The sequence below is a fragment of the Schistocerca cancellata genome, chromosome 5 (assembly GCF_023864275.1).
Source record: "Schistocerca cancellata isolate TAMUIC-IGC-003103 chromosome 5, iqSchCanc2.1, whole genome shotgun sequence".
In the NCBI taxonomy this organism is placed as follows: domain Eukaryota; kingdom Metazoa; phylum Arthropoda; class Insecta; order Orthoptera; family Acrididae; genus Schistocerca; species Schistocerca cancellata.
Genome location: NC_064630.1, coordinates 103577942 through 103602817, shown reverse-complemented (window position 1 = coordinate 103602817; position 24876 = coordinate 103577942). Strand labels below are relative to the sequence as shown.

The 24876-nt window shown below is 43.2% G+C and overlaps 1 protein-coding gene across 1 annotated transcript in view; it reads right to left on the bottom strand.

Moving 5' to 3' along the window:
• LOC126188257 (uncharacterized) overlaps positions 1-24876 on the bottom strand; it is a 317657-nt gene that overhangs the window by 31495 nt on the left and 261286 nt on the right. Inside the window, exons 6-7 of the mRNA XM_049929823.1 lie at positions 16600-16715; positions 4400-4649 (exon numbers count right to left, since the gene is read on the bottom strand). Coding sequence (XP_049785780.1) covers positions 4400-4649; positions 16600-16715 — 366 coding nt within the window. The remainder of the gene's footprint in view (positions 1-4399; positions 4650-16599; positions 16716-24876) is intronic.

The window sequence follows — 24876 nt, the reverse complement described above, 5'->3', positions numbered from 1 at the left end:
ACGTTCTACAGACGCGAAATTTAACAGACAGGAAGAAGATGCTGTGATATGCACATGATTAGCTTTTCAGAGCATTCACACGAGGTTGGCGCCAGTGGCGACACCTACAACGGGCTGACATGAGGAAAGTTTACAACCGATTTCTCATACACAAACAGCAGTTGACCGGCATTGCCTGGTGAAACGTTGTTGTGATGCCTCGTTCAAATGTTCAAATGTGTGTGAAATCTTATGGGACTAAACTGCTAAGGTCATCAGTCCCTAAGCTTACACACTACTTAAACTAAATCATTCCAAGGACAAACACACACACCCATGCCCGAGGGAGGACTCGAAACTCCGCCGGGACCAGCCGCACAGTCCATGACTGCAGTGCCCCACACCGCTCGGCTAATCCCGCGCGGAACGTGATGCCTCGTGTAAGGAGAAATGCGTGCCATCACTTTTCCGACTTTGATAAACGTCGGATTGTAGCCTATCGCGATTGCGTATAATCGTATCGCGTCTTTGCTGCTCGCATTGGTCGAGATCCAATGACTGTTAGCAGAATATGGAATCCGTGGGTTCAGGAGGGTAATACGGAACGCCGGGCTGGATCCCAAAGGCCTCCAATCACCAGCAGTCGAGATGACAGGCATCTTATCCGCAAGGCTGTAACGGATCGTGCAGCCACGTCTCGATCCCTGAGTCAATAGATGGGGACGTTTCCAAGACAACAACCATCTGCACGAACAGTTCGACGACGTTTACAGCAGCATGGACTATCAGCTCGGAGACCACGGCTGCGGTTACCCTTGAAGCTGCATCACAAACAGGAGCGCCTGCGATGGTGTACTCAACGACGAACCTGGGTGCACGAATGGCAAAACGTCATTTTTTCGGATGAATCCAGGTTCTGTTTACAGCATCATGATGGTCGCATCCGTGTTTGGTGACAACGCAGTGAACGCACATTGGAAACGTGTATTCGTGTTCGCCATACTGGCGTATCACCCTGCGTGATGGTATAGGGTGCCACTGGTTACACGACTCGGTCACCTCTTGTTCGCATTGACGGCACTCTGAACAGTGGACGTTACATTTCAGATGTGTTACGACCCGTGGCTCTACCCTTCATTCGATCCCTGCGAAGCGCTACATTTCAGCAGGATAATGTACGACCGCATGTTGCAGGTTTTCTGGATACAGAAAATGTTCGACTGCTCCCCTGGCCAGCACATTCTCCAGATCTCTCACCAATTGAAAACGTCTGGTCAATGGTGGCCGAGCAACTGGTTCGTCACAACACGCCAGCCACTACTCTTGATGAACTGTGGTATCGTGTTGAAGCTGCATGGGCAGCTGTACCTGTACACGCCATCCAAGCTCTCTTTGACTCAATGCCCAGAAGTATCAAGGCCGTTATTACGGCCAGAGGTGTTGTTCTGGGTACTGATTTCTCAGGATCCATGCACCCAAATTGCGAGAAAATGTAATCACATGTCAGTTGTAGTATAATATATTTGTCCAATGAATGCCCGTTTATCATCTGCATTTCTTCTTGGTGTAGCAATTTTAATGGCCAATAGCGTATTAACATTAATGAAGACTATTTTTAATCCAACTCCTGCATTACAGTTAAAAACCATTTTTTTCTTGTTGTTTAAGACTACCAATTTGTATATAGAAGATCATCCATGGAATAGAAGAAGTTGCACAGGATAAATGATTTTTAGATTAGATTTATAACTTGCTTTGATACCTGTCGGACATTTTATGCTACTGGAAAAATTATCAAAATTTTTTGACGTTGCGATGGATGTTTAAGAGGAAATTCGTTAGCGAATATGCGTATTGTGACGATGCAATTAAAATGCTCATATCCTAGAACAGGTACCTGCATGGCGACCACGGCTGAACACGGCCTTTTATTCTTACTGCTCGCTTTTTGCAATTAATACTTTAAAGGCGTTGAGTGACCCACAAAATTAATCCATAAGACGTTACTGGGTGGAAATAAGCAAAAAATGTTAGGAGAGTGATTCGTTTGATTCCAAGACTAGCAATCATATAAAGAGAAAAAGTGGCTGAAATAGTTTCAGAAGCTCAGTAATATCTTCCAGTTTCATTAACACCAAAAATTTGGAGCGTTCTATCCTACTTACTGACTCCCGTTCACGTACTACATCAATTGTTGGGTACGACTATTTGTTGTACAGAACAGAATATAGCGTGTTTTCTCAAAATTTAAGGCGAGTCTTTTCAGAGAACCACTTAATAATTGTTTGGGAAACATAACTGACCATTTCTGCTGTTGCTTTCCCTCTAATGAGATGTATTATAACACTATTACCTTCTGCGAAAAGCACCAATTCTGCTTGTTGATGTTGAGTGGAAACTCATACATTCACACACATAAGAAACAGGAGTGGATTCAAAATTGAACCTTGTGGGACTCCCTCTGTGATTTATTCCCAGTGGTGGCCACCTACTCGAGACGTATAGAGTCCGATCACAAGTATGGGCAGATCTTTTTTCACAAACCATACACGAGATATAATTTCTTGAAGCTGCGTAGCGTCCCACTAAATACCGAACGTTTTTGGATAAATTTGCGTGCTGGATTAATTGTCAAAGAATTTCCCGTGATTTCAGTGGAAACGTTTCTGGACGTTATGATATACACTCCTGGAAATGGAAAAAAGAACACATTGACACCGGTGTGGCAGACCCACCATACTTGCTCCGGACACTGCGAGAGGGCTGTACAAGCAATGATCACACGCACGGCACAGCGGACACACCAGGTACCGCGGTGTTTGCCGTCGAATGGCGCTAGCTGCGCAGCATTTGTGCACCGCCGCCGTCAGTGTCAGCCAGTTTGCCATGGCATACGGAGCTCCATCGCAGTCTTTAACACTGGTAGCATGCCGCGACAGTGTGGACGTGAACCGTATGTGCAGTTGACGGACTTTGAGCGAGGGCGTATAGTGGGCATGCGGGAGGCCGGGTGGACGTACCGCCGAATTGCTCAACACGTGGGGCGTGAGGTCTCCACAGTACATCGATGTTGTCGCCAGTGGTCGGCGGAAGGTGCACGTGCCCGTCGACCTGGGACCGGACCGCAGCGACGCACGGATGCACGCCAAGACCGTAGGATCCTACGCAGTGCCGTAGGGGACCGCACCGCCACTTCCCAGCAAATTAGGGACACTGTTGCTCCTGGGGTATCGGCGAGGACCATTCGCAACCGTCTCCATGAAGCTGGGCTACGGTCCCGCACACCGTTAGGCCGTCTTCCGCTCACGCCCCAACATCGTGCAGCCCGCCTCCAGTGGAGTCGCGACAGGCGTGAATGGAGGGACGAATGGAGACGTGTCGTCTTCAGCGATGAGAGTCGCTTCTGCCTTGGTGCCAATGATGGTCGTATGCGTGTTTGGCGCCGTGCAGGTGAGCGCCACAATCAGGACTGCATACGACCGAGGCACACAGGGCCAACACCCGGCATCATGGTGTGGGGAGCGATCTCCTACACTGGCCGTACACCACTGGTGATCGTCGAGGGGACACTGAATAGTGCACGGTACATCCAAACCGTCATCGAACCCATCGTTCTACCATTCCTAGACCGGCGAGGGAACTTGCTGTTCCAACAGGACAATGCACGTCCGCATGTATCCCGTGCCATCCAACGTGCTCTAGAAGGTGTAAGTCAACTACCCTAGCCAGCAAGATCTCCGGATCTGTCCCCCATTGAGCATGTTTGGGACTGGATGAAGCGTCGTCTCACGCGGTCTGCACGTCCAGCACGAACGCTGGTCCAACTGAGGCGCCAGGTGGAAATGGCATGGCAAGCCGTTCCACAGGACTACATCCAGCATCTCTACGATCGTCTCCATGGGAGAACAGCAGCCTGCATTGCTGCGAAAGGTGGATATACACTGTACTAGTGCCGACATTGTGCATGCTCTGTTGCCTGCGTCTATGTGCCTGTGGTTCTGTCAGTGTGATCATGTGATGTATCTGACCCCAGGAATGTGTCAATAAAGTTTCCCCTTCCTGGGACAATGAATTCACGGTGTTCTTATTTCAATTTCCAGGAGTGTATATGATATGAATGATGATGACGGTAAAATCAGAAAAAATCGAGGTCATAAAGAGTGTTGCCGGCGGTCATTCATAACAAAAGGTAACTGGGAAAATAACAGTGGTACCTGAGCGCCCTCGACCACAGACTTTGAGGCTTTCAGAGTATAGGTGCAGAAAATCAGACGTTGGGTCACTCTCAAGAGCAAGCTCTAGACGGACGCCTATGGGATCAAGATCAAAGCCTGCTCAGTTACATGGAGTGAGATAAAATCGTACTTTGCGATAGCATTTGGGCCGAACAGTACGTAGGTGTGGAGTGTGGTGAGCTCACCTTTCCGCGGGGCTTCTCCTTGTCCGTCCGCTTCTTCTGGTTGTGTGCCTGAGGACGCTTCTCGATGTCACTCTGCGGCCTCCTCTGTTGGAGGGCCTGTGGTGGCTGCTGCTGCTGCTGCTGCTGCTGCTGAGGCTGTGGCGTGTAGGTGAAGGGCCTGGCGTACTGGTGGTGGTAGAGGTCCTCCTCCGTCATGGAGGACACAGGGCTGCGACGCAGGTTCGCCTCGGGCAGCAGGCGCATGTCCTTCCTACGACACCACTCGCCGCTTAGTTACTCCTCAACACTACTTTGTCATAATACGTGCAATGACAGCAATCGTTATATAGTCCGTTTGCCGGACATTGTGATATCCTTACATATTATGCACATATATACAGGGTGAGTCACCTAACATTACCGCTGGATATATTTCGTAAACCACATCAAATACTGACGAACCGATTCCACAGACCGAAGGTGAGGAGAGGGGCTAGTGTAATTGTTTAATACAAACCATACAAAAATGCACGGAAGTATGTTTTTTAACACAAACCTACGTTTTTTTAAATGGAACCCCGTTAGTTTTGTTAGCACATCTGAACATATAAACAAATACGTAATCAGTGCCGTTTGTTGCATTGTAAAATGTTAATTACATCGGGAGATATTGTAACCTAAAGTTGACACTTGTGTACCACACCTCCGCTGTTCGATCGTGTGTATCGGAGAGCACCGAATTACGTAGGGGTCCAAAGGGAACGGTGATGGACCTTAGGTACAGAAGAGACTGGAACAGCACATTACGTCCACATCCTAACACCTTTTTATTGGTCTTTTTCACTGACGCACATGTACATTACCATGAGGGGTGAGGTACACGTACACACGTGGTTTCCGTTTTCAATACGGAGTGGAATAGAGTGTGTCCCGACATGTCAGGCCAATAGATGTTCGATGTGGTGGCCATCATTTGCTGTACACAATTGCAATCTCTGGCGTAATGAATGTCGTACACGCCGCAGTACATCTGGTGTAATGTCGCCGCAGGCTGCCACAATACGTTGTTTCATATCCCCTGGGGTTGTAGGCACATCACGGTACACATTCTCCTTTAACGTACCCCACAGAAAGAAGTCCAGAGTTGTAAGATCAGGAGAACGGGCTGGCCAATTTATGCGTCCTCCACGTCCTATGAAACGCCCGTCGAACATTCTAGTGTTAATTGTGGATCATGCTGATGCCACATACGTCGACGCGTTTCCAGTGGGACATTTTCGAGCAACGTTGGCAGATCATTCTGTAGAAACGCGATGTACGTTGCAGTGCTCTCCGATACACACGATCGAGCAGCGGAGGAGTGGTACTCAAGCGTCTACTTTAGGTTACAATATCTCCCGATGTAATTAACATTTTACAATGCAACAAACGGCACTTATTACGTATTTGTTTATATGTTCAGATGTGCTAACAAAACTAACGTGGTTCCATTTAAAAAAAACGTAGGTTTGTGTTTAAAAAACATACTTCCGTGCAGTTTTGTATGGTTTGTATTAAACAATTACACTTGCCCCTCTCCTCACGTTCGGTCTGTGGAATCGGTTCGTCAGTATTTGATGTTGTTTACGAAATATATCCAGTGGTAACGTTAGGTGACTCACCCTGTATATGGCGGTAGTATCACGTAGATAAGGTGTAAGACGCAATGCGTTAGCAGTGCTGTCATTTGTACTAAGGGGATAAATGTGGCAAGGTTTCCGATGTGAACACGGTATGGGATATTCCTCTTGGGAAATCGTTCGGGAATTCTATATTTACAGATCCACAGTGTCGAGACTGTGCCGAGGGTACAGAATTTAACGCATTACCTCTCACTACGGGCAATGCCGTGGCCAACAGCTTTCACTTAACGAACGAAATCAGTGGCATTTGTGCAAAGTTGTCAGACAAGCAACACTGCTTGAAACAACCGTAGAAATCAATGTGGGACATATGACGAACCTATACGTTAGGACAGTACGGTGAAATTTGCCATTAATGGGCTACGGCAGCAGTCGACCGAAGTGAGTGGCTTTGCTAACAGCACGACATCGCCTGCAGGGCCTCTCCTGGGCTCGTGACCATATCGGTTGGATCACAGGTGACTGGAAAACCATGGCCTGGTAAGATGAGTCTCAATTTCAGTTGCTACGAGGTGATGGTAAGGTTCGAGTGTGGCGCAGACCCACGAAGGCATGGACCCAAGTTGTCAACAAGACACTGTGGAAGCTGGTGGTGGCTCGGTAAGGCTGTGGGCTTTGTCTAAATGGAATGGACTGGGCCCTTGGTCCAACTGAACCGATCATTGACTGCAAATGGTTATATTCGGCTACTTGGAGACAATGTTCAGCCATTCATGCACGTCAAGTTCCCAAACAACGATGGAGTTCTTAGGGACGACAATGCGCCATGTCAACGGGCCACAATTGTTCGCTATTGGCCTGAAGAGCACTCTGGACAGTTCGAGCGAATGATTCGACCACCTAGATCGCCTGATATGGGACATAATCTTCAGGTCTGTTCGTGCATTAAATTCGGCACAGCCAACAATTTCGCCATTATGGACGGCCATACAGGCAGCATGGCTGAATATTTCTGCAGGGGACTTCCATGACTTGCGTCCATGCCACGTAGAGTTGCTGCAGTATGCCGGGCAAGAGGTTGTCCGACGCGAAGAAGGCATCCCACGACTTTTGTCACCTCAGTGTGTGTGTATATATACTCCTAAACTACTGGACCGGTTTCAACCAAACTTGGTACATGTACCACCTACTCTCACGAAAGAATCACTGTGGGAATAAGAACCACCTACCTATCAAAGGGGTATGACTGAAAAAGCAGTGCTGACCACGACGCGCGAATACGCATACGTTATTCATCCACTATCTGAGAATGAGACCACTTTGTGACTTGCAACAGCTTTACGAAACTACTACCACCTGACAATGAAAGGTGGCTACACTGAGTCACAGCGCCAGAGATTGCGCCAAAGAGTATTATTCAGCCGCCTCCACTGGCAGTAGTACTTCAGAAGCGGTGGTAGGCAGTTCTTGTCGTGAAGTCGTCGTGGAGGGCTGTTGTTCAGAAGCGGTGGTAGTGAGTGCTTGTCGAGAAGCGGTGGTAGAGAGCGCTTGTGGAGATGTTGCAGTAGCGTGTCGTTGTTGAGAAGTTCCCATGGAGAGTGCTTGTTCAGATGTTGTCATATTGCTTTGATGGACTAGAGTGTACTGTTCGTCAATATATCTGAAGGTAAAAAAATTCCTTTTTTTATTATTTCAAGTCTTAAACAATAATGCCTCTTGGTAACAGGTTCAGTCAACAAGCATCTGGCTCTTGTTCTTGTATCAGACTGTATTGTCGTTTCTATGTGCAATTACAGTATTTCAGTTTTATTTAATTAATTCAGTGTAAATGGTATTTAAAATATCTGGTCTTATTGAGGAAGAACCGTGCCAGATGTGTACGTTGAATCACACTTCCACACACAGAACAGCTACACTTGAGTTTTGTTGTTTCGTAGGTTTTATAGTTGCTGGGGACTTAATTAATTAATTGTGTTAACGGAAGTTTTGTTTCATTTCTTGTTGTTATTGTATGCAGTCAGATTGCGTACTAATACTAGTCAGGGCCAACCGGTTACGAGGCTGCGTAACCGGACAGACAGTAAAAAATATTTGCAAAAAAAAAAATTTAATTAAGCCCCCATGCAACAACCACCGTAAAACGATGAAAGGAAAAAAGTTTATCGCTTGCTTCATATTCGCTGTTCATGTAGTGAAACTGCCGGATGAAGCGCGACGTTTTAATTTATTACTTCTTGAGTACTAACTGCATTCGCAACATAGTTTTCAGACAATATTCACATTTAACACAGAATGTAGCTGCAAAATTAGATGACTGTAAAGCATACAGCGAAGGAGATATGACGTCAAATACTGACAACGGAAACTCCTCATCGCACCCCCTCAGATTTAGTGGTAACATGGCCCCTTGGGCAGCCCGTCAAAAACTGAACACAGATAAAGCATGAAAACTGGAAAAAGATGTTCTGAAATGAAAAAAAAAGGCAAAATAGGAACAGTGAACGGTCCAAGAACAAGAACTAAAAAAAAAAAGCAGCCTAAAATGACAACGGTGTTGAGAGTGTACTGTTTATTTAATTTTTGACAACATTATCATTTGTTCTCTCCCTGTAGTCTTGGCAGTTGCCAATACTATACATTGGTTATATGAGTCGTGTGGTAAGAATACGTCTGTCCCAACTAAATATGATCAATAATAAGAGCAGGCGAGATACCATATAGACGTCTTACAGAAATGAAAATAACAAATAAACGGGTGTGAAGTATGTTAAAAGAATTCAGGAGTCACGACTTCCAAAACGGAACGCAACTTCAAAAACGTTATTTTTATGTTTTGCAGAGCACAGACAAACCTGTGTGATTGTGAACTGTTGCGTGCAATGCTTGCAGTGTATGTGACAAATTATTATGTATTTATTATTTTCTTGGGAACGATCACATTAATATGAACATGTATATCGGGCAAGGAGGCGTATCTCACTGACTTGCCAGTCATACAAATCAGGTGCGTCGATATGAGGTTCCTATCATATGAGGCACGTACTGTCACTAATCCCGTGTATAACACATCAGACTGTTTTCCAGTGGACGATTCGGTTGACTTGCCGCCTTGTCATCAAACGTTTCCCATTTGGATGTCACTTCCTTTCAGCTACTGATAGAGTGCAGTATGAACTGTAAATGTCCCTACCTTACACCTCGCTGCTCCACAACTACACAGGCACAAATTTGGATAAAGCGAATAGCGGAAAAAAAATCGGCACGTCATAGGTTTGAACACAGCTCTCCCGCTTGGTAGTCCAACACCGTAATCAATTAACCACGATGCTCTCCTTTGAGTGTTATATATTACGTAGTTCATATAGAGGGCGCCATACAGGCAATCGATGTGTTCTCCGCAAAGCCTATCTTCATTATAGAGTAGTCTTGAAAGGACTGTGACAGATGCCCGAACAATAGTGGACTAACGTACTAGAATATGCAATGATACTATGAAATGGTAAATAATCATGTATTAGCCATATAGGTTATGCCACGCCTGACTACGTACTTCTTGTATTTTTTAACACTGATAATGGCTAGGCACTATCCGAAATCTAGATCTGCCGAATAAAACCTGCAATAAAAGGAAGACTAACTGCTGTGCTCTATCATTTGAAACTGAAATTGCACAACTTCTCCACCAAGTTGAAACCTATTCCCTGCCGTAGGTACGTTTGATTCATTATCTGGCTTGGTGCTGGAGCAAAACGTGAACGACAACCATAATACCGATACCACACATACTTCGGGCCACATCTTCAACAAACACTGTTAAAATGTCTGAGGGAATTGGTGTAAATACTATCGATTACTGTTTCTTCAATAAAAAGTGGTCCATTGATGCAGTCAGCGAGGTTTCGATACTAGATACTGAAGCTCCTCTGTAGCTAAGATTCAGCCCGTCGTAGCCAGTGAGTGTTCTCTAACACTCAGCAATGCATGTTGCATAAATCTATCTATCGGTGCTTCGCGAGAATAAGTCCGTTACTCATGAATATCTTATTCAATGAGGATATGTTCTCTCTTCCCATACAGTAAAATAAGATGGTTCAAATGGCTCTGAGCACTATGGGACTTAACATCTATGGTCATCAGTCCCCTAGAACTTAGAACTACTTAAACCTAACTAACCTAAGGACATCACACAACACCCAGTCATCACGAGGCAGAGAAAATCCCTGACCCCGCAGGGCAAAATAAGATGCATTGCTGGAAATCGCCTTTCTGGAGCTGCAGATAAGAAGAATTTATATTAAAAGAATGAAAAATTTTGTTGCGACATTCGAAGAACTCTTGATATCCTGATTCCGGTTTCAGATGCAGTATCTCACTCGAGGTCCTAAATGTACGCTAAAACACTTTCCTTTGTCGTTTCGCACCTATTAGTCTTTCTGTAGAATTTCAGTGAAGATAATAGTCTCCAAACTGATTTTACTGTAATGTCGAAGATGACATCCTGACTTTTTTTATAGAAGCATGTAAAATTAAAACAAAAAAACAGTAGGTGGAAACGCTACACGAAGAACTCTGAATTTCTGATTACTTCTAACTCCAATTATTTCTAAGTTCGTTGAATTATCAGGCATGTAAATTAATAAGTTCATTAGACTTTGTATAATGATTTTTGATGATTCTTTAAGTTTATAGCGATCACCCGGTTTGTTCATTAATTTGTTACCTATTGAAAAAGTTTATTTTTAAATAACACGATGTTCAATGCTAAAAACGAACTGGAGAAATAATTTTAGAAGTTGATGATTCTGAATATTTTTACTTTGTTCTTTGGACCATAAAATAATTCAATAAATATAAAAATAAGTGCAGGTGAGTTTCCATTTCACTCGAGATCAAACAAGGAATTATATGAAAAGTTTGAAAATATCTCATTGACACACTATAACTGAGAGAAAAAAAGAAGGCTGGCTTTCTAGGGACAAGTTAAGGGAATGAAACCACAAAGTGTTGTAAATATGTATTGACTTACCAGGAGAACATAAAGGCAAGTCCAATGAATGAAAGAAAGAAATCAGGATATAGGGAAGTGTGGATTCGGTAAATATGATACAGAGGTTGAGAGCAAAAATAGCGGGAGTGTTGGATGTATCCAACGGAGTAAAACGCGAGCGTGGGGGAAGCGGGCAGACGAAGGAAGCGGGCAGACGAAGAATAATCTCGGAAGTCAGTAAGAGAATGAATTAATACTGCCAAAGAATGAGCTTGAGAACTGAAGGTTGTTGCGTAATGTGTAATGGCACAGTTAAGACATTAACGGGCATTTTAGAAACACACTTCCAAAACAAAAAGGCACAGCATACATTTTGTTTGCTAATTTGTTAATTGGATTTAATAATTAAGTGTGAGGTATGATGATGTATGTGCCAAAGTTATGTTAATCTAGTAAGTAAGGCCTTCTGTTGGTGGTGTAGCGGACAGTTTGTACAAAAGTTTCATTCCTAGCAAAGTTTAGTTGGAAATATTTTTTGTGATACATTGTCTTAAAAATCAAACAACACATAAACAGCATATGCGTAGCAAGGGAAACACAAGCATATTAACAATTTTATTGCGTTTGCAAGAGAACTGCACTGGCCAGGCAATAACTTACTTTATTGTAACAGCATGGAGCAGTAATCTGTGGTTTATTATCAATTAGACGATATGTGTCAGCTTGGAATGCGGTAGTAAATGTACTAGTTACAAGAATGACATGCCGTGTCGTGGCGATGTATTAAGGAAGGAAGAAGAAATGTATTGCCTCGCATGACGAGATGTAAACGTGCCACCGAGAGGTCACTGAAAGAAGCGACATCCACCCAACAATGCAGCAGTGCAGCTAAGCTCGAACACTTATTTTAAAATGCAGCTTCTCGATAAATATTTCCATCTTCCTTTAGACACAAATATAAGACTAACGAACTAATTTTCCTTAATTCTACAGCGATCACCATAAAGCAGTAATAAATTTGGCATTTAAAGTCGTATGAAGTCACTTAATTGAAATCTTTCCGTTGTTGCTGTAGTTGATTCATTAGCTGTATAGTATCTCTTACTACAGTATATCTATGTACAATTATTAATATAGGATGTGCATAAATGCTATTATTATTATTTATTTCTTTCTTTCTTTTCTCAGACGTTATGTCTGGTCAAAAACGGAAAGTGACGCGGACCTTGATCAAGCGTGACTTCCTTTTAACTGTACGGTATACGTTATATTGCATTTAGGAACTTTCAGGTGATTGAACATGTATAAATAATTACGGATTTCTGTAGTTTTATATATAAGTTTGGATGTAGCTGTATTGCATTGATGTACTGGTGGATATTGTGTGGTATCACTCCTGTAGTTGATAGTATAATTGGTATAATGTCAACTTTATCCTGATGCCACATGTCCTTGACTTCCTCAGCTAGTTGGATGTATTTTTCAATTTTTTCTCCTGTTTTCTTTTGTATATTTGTTGTATTGGGTATGGATATTTCGATTAGTTGTGTTAATTTCTTCTTTTTATTGGTGAGTATGATGTCAGGTTTGTTATGTGGTGGTGTTTTATCTGTTATAATGGTTCTGTTCCAGTATAATTTGTATTCATCATTCTCCAGTACATTTTGTGGTGCATACTTGTATGAGGGAACGTGTTGTTTTATAAGTTGATGTTGTAAGGCAAGCTGTTGATGTATTATTTTTGCTACATTGTCATGTCTTCTAGGGTATTCTGTATTTGCTAGTATTGTACATCCGCTTGTGATGTGATCTACTGTTTCTATTTGTTGTTTGCAAAGTCTGCATTTATCTGTTGTGGTATTGGGATCTTTAATAATATGCTTGCTGTAATATCTGGTGTTTATTGTTTGATCCTGTATTGCAATCATGAATCCTTCCGTATCACTGTATATATTGCCTTTTCTTAGCCATGTGTCGGATGCGTCTTGATCGATGTGTGGCTGTGTTAGATGATACGGGTGCTTGCCATGTAGTGTTTTCTTTTTCCAATTTACTTTCTTCGTATCTATTGATGTTACGTGATCTAGAGGGTTGTAGAAGTGGTTATGAAATTGCAGTGGTGTAGCCGATGTATTTGTATGAGTGATTGCTTTGTGTATTTTGCTAGTTTCTGCTCGTTCTAGAAAGAATTTTCTTAAATTGTCTACCTGTCCATAATGTAGGTTTTTTATGTCGATAAATCCCCTTCCTCCTTCCTTTCTGCTTAATGTGAATCTTTCTGTTGCTGAATGTTTGTGCTGTATTATATATTTGTGGCATTGTGATCGTGTAAGTGTATTGAGTGCTTCTAGGTCTGTGTTACTCCATTTCACTATTCCAAATGAGTAGGTCAATATTGGTATAGCATAAGTATTTATAGCTTTTGTCTTGTTTCTTGCTGTCAATCCTGTTTTCAGTATTTTTATTAGTCTTTGTCTATACTTTTCTTTTAGTTCTTCTTTAATATTTGTATTATCTATTCCTATTTTTTGTCTTTATCCTAGATATTTATAGGCATCTGTTTTTTCCATCGCTTCTATGCAGTCGCTGTGGTTATCCAATATGTAATCTTCTTGTTTAGTGTGTTTTCCCTTCACTATGCTATTTTTCTTACATTTGTCTGTTCCAAAAGCCATATTTATATCATTGCTGAATACTTCTGTTATCTTTAGTAATTGGTTGAGTTGTTGATTGGTTGCTGCCAGTAGTTTTAGATCATCCATGTATAGCAAATGTGTGATTTTGTGTGGGTATGTTCCAGTAATATTATATCCATAATTTGTATTATTTAGCATGTTGGATAGTGGGTTCAGAGCAAGGCAGAACCAGAAAGGACTTAATGAGTCTCCTTGGTATATTCCAAGCTTAATCTGTATTGGCTGTGATGTGATATTATCTGAATTTGTTTGGATATTAAGTGTGGTTTTCCAGTTTTTCATTACTATGTTTAGGAACTGTATCAATTTAGGATCTACTTTGTATATTTCCAATATTTGTAGTAACCATTAGTGGGGTAAACTATCAAAAGCTTTTTGGTAATCAATGTATGCGTAGTGTAGCGACCTTTGTTTACTTTTAGCTTGATATGTCACCTCTGTATCTATTATCAGTTGCTCTTTACATCCTCGTGCTCCTTTGCAGCAGCCTAACTGTTCTTCATTTATAATTTTGTTCTGTGTTGTATGTGTCATTAATTTCTGTGTAATGACTGAAGTTAATATTTTGTAGATTGTTGGTAGGCATGTTATGGGGCGATATTTAGCTGGGTTTGCTGTGTCTGCTTGATATTTAGGTTTCAGATAGGTTATTCCATGTCTAAGCGTATCAGGGAATGTGTGTGGGTCTGCAATGTAACTGTTAAATAATTTAGTTAGATGTGAATGTGTTGAGGTGAAGTTCTTTAGCCAGAAATTTGCTATTTTATCATTTCCAGGGGCTTTCCAATTGTGCATAGAATTAATTGCTCGGGTGACTTCATGTTGCAAAATTATCACTTCAGGCATTTGTGGTATCATCTTGTACGAGTCTGTTCCTGCTTGTATCCACCGTGCATGCCTGTTATGTTGTACTGGGTTTGACCATATGTTGCTCCAGAAGTGTTCCATGTCTGTTATGTTTGGTGGATTGTCTATTTTAATGTGTGTGTTATCTATTGTCTGGTAAAATTTCTTTTGGTTTGTGTTGAATGTTTGGTTTTGTTTCCTTCTATTTTCACTTTTTTGTATCTTCTAAGTCGTTTGGCCAATGCTTGTAATTTCTGCTTCTTTTCATCTAATTGCTCTATTGCTTCTTGTTGTGAGATTTTACCTAACCGTTTTCGGTTTTTGTCTGATGTTTCATTTCTTATAAATTGTGTTAGCTGTCCTATGTGTTTTCTCAGTTTTTCTATTCTGATCTGTAGCCTGTGTTGCCATGCTGGTTTTGTGGGTTTCTTCTGTGTGTTGGTTGGTTCTGATCTCTGCCTAGTGTGTATATTTAGTGTAGTGAGTGCTCCTATATAAACCAGTAGTTTTAACTCTTCCATAGTTGTGTTTTCATTTATTTTGTTGTGTATGATTGTGTTGATAGTTTTTATTGTTTTTCGACTTGTGGGTTATATGGCGGTCTATGCAAGAGTGGTCTAATGTCTGTATTTGTGTCTTTGTATTCTATATATGTCAGCTGAAATTTCTCTTCTATATCTAACATGTGTGTCACTTCGTGTTCTATTTGTGCTTGTTCTGGTGGCTCTCTTAATATTAGGTTTTCCTCTGATTGTTTAATTGATGCGTGTTCTTTGTTTGTTTGCTCTGGGATGTTTGAGTCCATTACTGTATTTTCTTCTTATTCTGATTGCACATTATTTTGTTCCCGTATTTGTTGTACTTGTTTGATGTTTTCTAATTCTGACTGGGGTATCCTGTTATTTTTGATTATTACACGGATCTGATCAGCTAGACGTTGTTCTGTTAAAAATTTTAATTCTGGGTATCTGGTAATAAATGTTGTGTATACTTGTGATCTGTATCGAGTTGTGTTGGTTCCTAGGTTTGTTGCTTGGTAATAACAGAACATGAGGTGTCGATTAACTTCATCTGACCATTTCATCCTCTGTCTTTGTTTTCCTTCTAGGGTGGTTGCAGGAAGCATATCCTGCAAAACACCTCTATTTGGATTTAAATCATTTTCCAGTTGGCTAGCAGTGTCGTTACCATTGTGGGCGGGCATAGGGTTCAAGCGTCGTCCCCGACCATGACGGCGCTTGTCCAAGGCTGCTTTAGTTCTGTCCTGAACCAAGTAATCACACTAAAAGGGGGGTTAGCCCTATTAGTGGTTTGTTCTTTTCGTCGCCTTTTACGACTGGCAGAACATACCGGAAGCCTATTCTTTTCCCGGGCCTCCACGGGAATTATTATTATTATTATTATTCATTCTTTGCTATCTAGTTACATTTGTTATGACGTTGTGGCTGCGCGGTTTCAAGCGCAACGTCACGGATTGCGCGGCCCGTCCCGCCGGAGGTTCGTGTCCTCCCTCAGGTGTGTGTGTGTGTGTGTGTGTGTGTGTGTGTGTGTGTGTGTGTGTGTGTGTGTGTGTGTGTGTGTTTCCTTAGCAGTTCACACACATTTGAACATGCATGACGTTACCTTTGTGATACGAAACTGTATCAAATGTTGCCTGCTTCAACCTTCTGTTTATCATGTCAGAAACGTCAGTTTACGTTTATGTCACGTTTAAAATTCCGATTTCAAAATTCTGCAAACACGCTAAAATGAGATTCCGTAACTACGTGTGCTTGCACCATTACCGTTGTAACGCGGTGCTTGGTAGTACGACGCAGTCAGGGTCTCGGAGGACAATGAACTAATAAATCCCGATGGCTGCTACGTAAATCGCAGCTCCGTAGCTCATAAACAACTGAAACGATCAGATACATTAGAGAATGTACGAAATTCCACTAAAGAAGTGTATTACTTTGATGGAAGAATGAGTTAAGCCACTGCAGGAGCTCTCAATGCAATCTCTGTGTGATACAACCCCGCCGGCACGTGGTTAGCGTGCTAAAAGCGTCGACAGTGCTCAGTGGGACTTACCGCATAGCGGTCACTCTTGGGTCATGCGGGTGCAGCGGCGGCGAGCTGGGGTCGTAGCCCAGGTACTCCGGCAGCGCCTGGCCGTCTGGCTTCCGGGGCGGGCCCGTGCTCATCACCTGCAACGACCACGACCTTCATCACGATCAATCATCACATCACACAGACGAACACTCTGGCAACTCGCAACCCTGCTGGTTAGCTCAGGGCCAATCTGCTCAGCGCGAACTCTATGTATGCCACAGCAAATTCTTTTGTGGATACAGGCGCAAAATGTGTTGTGGACTGCCGCTTAAAAAGACTAATACAGGTGTCCCGCGGTAGGGTGGACGCCTGGTTTCTAAGGCAGCACACACACACACACAATAAAAGTAACACAGAATAGTGGTCAGGAAAGTACAGGGTGATTCAAAAAGAATACCACAACTTTAAAAATGTGTATTTAATGAAAGAAACATAATATAACCTTCTGTTATACATCATTACAAAGAGTATTTAAAAAGGGTTTTTTTTACTCAAAAACAAGTTCAGAGATGTTCAATATGGCCCCCTCCAGATACTCGAGCAATATCAATCCGATACTCCAACTCGTTCCACACTCTCTGTAGCATATCAGGCGTTCAGGCGTAACAGTTTGGATAGCTGCTGTTATTTCTCGTTTCAAATCATCAATGGTGGCTGGGAGAGGTGGCCGAAACACCATATCCGTAACATACCCCCATAAGAAAAAATCGCAGGGGGTAAGATCAGGGCTTCTTGGAGGCCAGTGATGAAGTGCTCTGTCACGGGCTGCCTGGCGGCCGATCCATCGCCTCGGGTAGTTGACGTTCAGGTTTCATAACTAACCTTTTTCGTAGGACTCTCCATACAGTTGATTGTGGAATTTGCAACTCTCTGCTAGCTCTGCGAGTCGATTTTCCTGGGCTGCGAACAAATGCTTGCTGGATGCGTGCTACATTTTCATCACTCGTTCTCGGCCGTCCAGAACTTTTCCCTTTGCACAAACACCCATTCTCTGTAAACTGTTTATACCAACGTTTAATACACCACCTATCAGGAGGTTTAACACCATACTTCGTTCGAAATGCACGCTGAACAACTGTCGTCGATTCACTTCTGCCGTACTCAATAACACAAAAAGCTTTCTGTTGAGCGGTCGCCATCTTAGCATCAATGACGCTGACGCCTAGTCAACAGCGCCTCAAGCGAACAAATGTACAACTAAATGAAACTTTATAGCTCCCTTAATTCGCCGACAGATAGTGCTTAGCTCTGCCTTTTGTCGTTGCAGAGTTTTAAATTCCTAAAGTTGTGGTATTCTTTTTGAATCACCCTGTATATTACTCAATTTTGGTAATGCTGGTTATTGCAATTGCAGAACGTAGGTTTAGCCTATCTGTTCTGCATTGACTACAGTTCCATCACCACGAACTAAAAAAATGTTTTCTGAACTAAATCCGGAAGAAATCTGATCTTCTGTCTTGATGTACTATTCGAAGAAAGTTCCAGACTAACGGTAATCAGTTAAATCTCGAGGCAAGCGGTCTCTGTCGATACGCGGTTATTCTATTCACTGTTCTGTTTTTACTGAAGCCTAGCCACTGTATTTCTACCGGCTACTGTTTGCATATGATAAGACACGAGGAACGTTCTGCAGGAGCTCCCTAACAACACTCTGACTTACAACTTGCAACCGACAACTTCTGCTTGTGCACGGTTACTTAGGCGCGCGTCTCCCCCCCCCCCCCCCTTGTGAAGCTGCTGCTCCAGGGGGTGTGGTTCCCAGCGGGCAGCGAGATTGGCTTGCGTGCAGCGACATTCCTGCAGTGGACGGACGTCCACAGTACTTTCGGTACCAACTGTCGCAAGCTCTTGTTGTGTGGTATCTCAGTAGGTCATAGAAAGCTGTTTAGACTTGTCTCGGGGAAACGAAATATGCACAATATTGTTTGTGTTATTAACTGGAACACACGATTTGCACACCACTCGCTTGTTTATAGTGATATATTGATAAATATTGTGACAATCTCTAGGAAGACCGACGAAAAGCTCTGCGTATACATTGGTCGACGGAGGAAACACGAAGTAGGGGAGTGTTGGAGCTTAGAATACTTTTCAGACATTCGCCTCTAGCCAGTCTTGTAACATACGTTTAATATATTTTCTTATTTCATTTTGAATAGCATTAATGTTGTGTGTGTGTGTGTGTGTGTGTGTGTGTGTGTGTGTGTGTGTGTGTGCGCGCGAGCGCGCTACAGTCTTTTACAGTAATTACTCGGGAAAAATAATGTTTTCCAGATACGAAACAATTTGCAAGGTCCACAACAAGGTCACGTACCTAGGAACAAAAATTCTATTCATATCTGAAAATGTTACAGTCACAAAAAATCTTGTCAATACCCGTATTTAATAGTCTGTGTGTTACATTATTAATCTAATACATACCAATAATAAGTGAATGAAATCAAATTAAGAAGTAGTGTCAAAAAAAGTTACAAGTTAAATACATTTTTAAATAGAAGCTATCGGCAAGTAAGAAATTCCCACTTTCAAGAAACAGAAAACTGTTAAAGACATTTAAGAAAGTTTCTTCATTTGGAAGTACCACTTTTTCGATGACAGAAGACCACGACCTTTTTCACGGTACAAGATGGTGTAGGGCAGACTAAGTATAGCTCAACTGTCCACACGTTATGAAGCTAATTACAAGTATATACGGAATTTCACTCACCATAAAACTGTGTGACTGAAGAACTAAACATATCTTCCAAATAGCTTTAATGTGTTATACAACACTTGAACATGTATAAATCGTAATATTTACAAATACTCCATAAAACCAAACTTGAAGCCTCATAACAACAAAATCAGTAGCAAATGCCAGAAATTGCTTATGGCGGTCTAGTGCGCGTGTCTTCACCGAGTCTAAAATCGGTCACCACATTGAAACACCAACCAGGAAACATCAAGTGCACCTAGTACACTATCCCCGTACAAACACTGTCCCGTACATTGCTTTGCCTTATAATGGTGCTACATCAGATAGGATAACCAGTAATATTCATGAAAGGAAACTGCGAGTCTGACTGCACACGGAAAGTAAGGTACGGAAAATAGTCGGGCACACCAGCCACACGACAAAATTACTTACACAATCACAAACTCATAAAATCGAATGTGGTGAATGTGGAAGTTTCAAGCTGTGGTAAACGGGCGATCAAAAGTTTTTCGTTTGACGGCGCTGCTGCAGCGTATATGTAACGTAGCGCGACTCCGATGCGGGTATATAAGCACTGACTTTTTTTTAATGTGTCCATGCCGGACCAACGTGCTACGAGAGACACTCCAGCGCCCACCCTAAAGTCCGGGTCTCTCAACATGCGATCATCACATCTTCAGTTCCTTAACGAAAGGTGTTGAAGGTTAGACGATTCCTGTCGTAAGAGGGTGTGCCGCAGGCAGTTACGGACATCTTCATCTTCAAGCAGCACGACACGGTGTTTTCCCATACGGTTGTTTTCAACCTGGTGCGTCGGTCGGATGATTGGCTCACTGCTGACGACGATTCTGGACGGTACGCCAATCGAACGGGAAAATTTTAATCAACCCTTATAGTTGGCACATCTATTCTGGACTGTCCGGACTTCGGACGGAAAATTTGTGATTGCCCCTTCTAGATTTTTCACCACCAGACCCACAGAGCACACAAAGATAAGCGACAATTGTACATCCTCGTTTAGTGCACATCTGCGATGGTACAATCAGCGCACCAATAATGAGGAATCTTTGAGAGTACTACACACACTATGTGATCAAAAGTATCGGGACACCTGGCTGAAAATGACTTACAAGTTCGTGGCGCCCTCCATCAGTAATGCTCGAATTCAATATGGTGTTGGCCCAGCCTGAGTCTTGACAGCTTCCACTCTCCCAGGAATACGTTCAATCAGGTGCTGGAAGGTTTTTGGGAGAATGGCAGCCCATTCTTCACTGAGTGCTGCACTGACGACAGGTATTTCGGTGAGGCCTGGCAGGAAGTCTGCGTTCCAAAACATCCCAAAGGTTTTCTACAGGATTCAGGTCAGAACTCTGTGCAGGCCAGTACATTACAGGGGTGTTATTGTTGTGTAACCATTCCGCCACAGACCTTGCATTATGAACAGGTGCTCGATCGTGTTGAAACATGCAATCGCCATCTCCGACTTGCTCTTCAACAGTGGGAAGCAAGAAGTTGCTTAGAACATCAATGTAGACCTGTGCTGTGATAGTGCCACGCAAAACAACAAGGGGTGCAAGCCCTCTCAATGAAGAACACGACCACACCATAACACCACCGCCTCCGAATTTTAATGTTGAGACGATTCACGCTGCCAGGCGACGTTCACTGGACATTCGCCATACACACGCCCTGCCATCGGATCGCCACATTATGTAGCGTGATTCGTTATTCTACACAACGTTTTTTCACTGTTCAATCGTCCAATGTATAAGCTCCTCACAACAAGCAACTCATCGTTTGGCATTTACCGGCGTGACGAATAACGAATAAACTGTTGAAAGGAACACACAATTTCCACTTGAGAGGATATCATTAATTCACTGCGTAACAACTTTAAGTTCCAGGTTAGTATCACTGCTCAATGTGACGGCGATCTGCATCCACGACGGCGTGATGTGTGGCTTATGAGCAGCTGCTCGACCATGAAATCCTAGTTTCCTCACATCCCGCCTATCACAGTACTTGCAGTGGATCCTGATGCAGTTTGGAATTCCTGTGTGATGGTCTGGATAGATGTCTGCCTATTACACATTACGACCCTCTTCAACTGTGGGCGATCTCTGCCAGTCAACAGACGAGGTCGGACTGTACGCTTTTGTGCTGTACGTGTCCTTTCACGTTTGCACTTCACTATCACAGTGGACCTAGGGATGTTTATGGCGTACTGATGTAGAAAGAATGGTTCAAATGGCTCTGAACACTATGGGACTTAACATCTGTGGTCATCAGTCCCCTAGAACTTAGAACTACTTAAACCTAACTAACCTAAGGGTATAACACACATCTATGCCCGAGGCAGGATTCGAACCTGTGACCGTAGCAGTCGCGTTCCGGACTGAGCGCCTAGAACCGCTAGACCACCGCGGCCGGTTACTGATGTAGAGTTAGATTTTAATCTTATATAGGCTTCAAAAAAACGAGGATACAAAATTATGTAATCCGTTTGGAGGGCATAAAAATACACACTTTTTTTATGTGATTGAAATGTCACAGGTGTATCGTTTCCCTGTTAGAGTAGATGAAGGGTTTGAAGCTAGTGCTGTTCAGAGACGGTGCTCAAACTATGGGGAGATTAAGTGTTCAGTGTAAAAGACAGCGATACACATTTCGGTGGAAGCTGGCTGCCCTTCTGACTGAAGCTGGAATTCGCGAAACACATGGTTGTTCTGAGCGCGTTAGTGAACAACACGCAGATGCCAGTTGTACATTAATGTAAAAGGACAGCCGGCCGGGGTGGCCGAGTGGTTCTAGGCGCTTCAGTCCGGAACCGCGCGACTGCTACGGTCGCAGGTTCGAATCCTGCCTCGGGCATGGATGTGTGTGAAGTCCTTAGGCTAGTTAGGTTTAAGTAGTTCCAGGTTCTAGGAGACTGATGACCTCAGATGTGAAGTCCCATAGTGCTCAGAGACATTTGAACCATTTTGTAAAAGGACATTTTGAGATATCTCTAAAAGATTTATCACACGGAAGTTTGAACACCGTTTCTGAACATCACTAGTGTCAAAACTTCCATCGATCCTGAGCGGGAAAACAGTGCACCTGTGACACTGTCATATAACAATCTCCTCTAAACATACTAAAATTTTGTGTATATAGTTTTTTATACCTTACAGAAGGCACTGACGTTTCACTCGTAATGGTAATGCTCAAACAGAGGAATATTTCAAAATTTTCTGACCTCAAAAATTCTACTGCGGTGTTCTGTAACCATCTTTAAGTACTTTATCATCAGCGTCTCGAGCTGTCTTAGTGTTTTGCTGCATAGAATTCCAAAGTTCACCACGTATCTGAAACTGTGTGGGCTACTTTAAATACATCGTTGTCAGATATTCTTCTGATGAAGATACCAAGTCTTATATTTCACCAATGTCTACTATGAGAAGCGACTGTACTTGCTGCGTGTTTAAGTTGCTGGACTAGCATTTTAACAGAGCGGGGTCAAATTTCTCTGTTACCATCCATATTTAAATTTTCTGTAATTTTCATAAATAGCGTAATACAACTGCCGGAATATTTCCTTTCAAACCACGTGGCTGACTTCCATCCCCCATCCTCTCATAGTCGACGCTTGTGTTCCGTGCCGAATGACTTCGCCGTTGAGAACAAATCAGATCTCACTCTTCCTTCTTTCTATAATGATCGGAATATCGGAACGTCCTCGAATTATATGAAAAATTCTTCTAGAATAAAAATAATACGTCCATGTCCGCCCTCGTAAGTGAGCGGTCAGTATGCCTGTCTGCCATGCGTTGAATCTACTATAGGTTCAATTCTTGGGCTAGACAGGGATTTTTGTCGGGTGGGACACTGCACTTTTCTCACACGATATCCTGAAAACAACCGATCAATGCAAACAGGTGAATGCACCATTTCTCCACTTGCCAAAATCATTTTACTCAGCTCCCCGCCCACGCTTAGTAACGAAAGTATCGCCATATCGTGTATTAGACGAAATTTGTGACTGGAATAAAAATTTACTGGTACGAAGAATCCAGCATATAATATTGAACGAAATGACGTCTACAGTTGTAACAGGAGGTCCTCGTGAAATGTGTAGGGATCCTTGCTGTTCGTGTTGTACCTTACAGGGCGACCAACAGATCTTAATCACAGATTTTGATTAATATTATGTGGGTTGTAGAGGGACCTATCATGGGTACCTGGCTAGTAGCTTTTCATGAGGCAGCCCTTAGTCTCCGAGAAAATCGATGTTTAAGTATTATGCACAGTTTTCTGTCCCTGTAACGTCAGTCATATTTCGACCAAGCGAGTGTAGGATTGCGGCTAAGGTTCACGTCTAACACGCTGACAGCGGGGGTTCAGACACTGTCCGTATGTGATCAAAAGTATCCGGACAACTGGCTAAAAATGACTTCAGTTCGTGGCGCCCTCCACCGGTAATGCTGGAATTCAGTATGGTGTTGGCCCAGCCTGTGCCTTGATGACAGCTTCCACTCTCGCAGGCATACATTCAATCAGGCGCTGGAAGGTTTCTTGGGGAATGGCAAGCCATTCTTCACGGAGTGCTGCACTGACGACAGCTATCGATGTAGGTCGGTGAGGCCTGGCACCAAGCCAGCGTCCCAAAACATCACAAAGGTGTTCTATAGGATTCAGGTCAGGACTCTGTGCAGGCCAGTCCATTACAGGGATGTTGTTGTTGTGTAACCATTCCGCCACAGACCCTGCATTATGAACAGGTGTTCGATCGTGTTGAAACATGCAATCGCCATCTCCGACTTGCTCTTCAACAGTGGGAAGCAAGAAGGTGCTTCGAACATCAATGTAGACCTGTGCTGTGATAATGCCACGCAAAACAACAAGGGGTGCAAGCCTGGGCATTCGCCATACCCACACCCTGCCATCGGATCGCCACACTGTGTACCGTGTTTCGTCACTCCACAAAACGTTTTTCCACTGTTCAATCGTTCAATGTTGAAGCTTCTTACAACGAACGGGGCGTTGTTGGCGTTTACCGGCGTGATGTGTGGCTTACGAGCAGCCGCTCGACCATGAAATCCAAGTTTTCTCACCTCCCGCCTAACTGTCATAGCACTTGCAGTGGATCCTGAAGCAGTCTGGAATTCCCGTGTGATGGTCTGGATAGATATCTGCCTATTATAAATTACAACCCTCTTCAAGCATCGGCGGTCTCTCTCAGTCAAAAGACGAGGTCGGCCTGTATGCTTTTGTGCTGTAGGTGTCCCTTCACGTTTCCACTTCACTATCACATCGAAAACAGTGGACCTAGGGATGTTTAGGAGTGTGGAAATCTCGCTTACAGACGTATGACAAGTGGCACCCAATCACGTGATCATGTTCGAAGTCCGTGAGTTCTGCGGAGCGCCCCAGTGTGCTCTCTCACGATGTCTAATGACTACTGAGGTCGCTGATACGGAATACCTGGCAGTTAAGTGGCAGCACAATGTATCTAATATGAAGAACGTATGTTTTTGGGGTGTCCGGATACTTTTGATCACATAGTGTATATATACATTGTA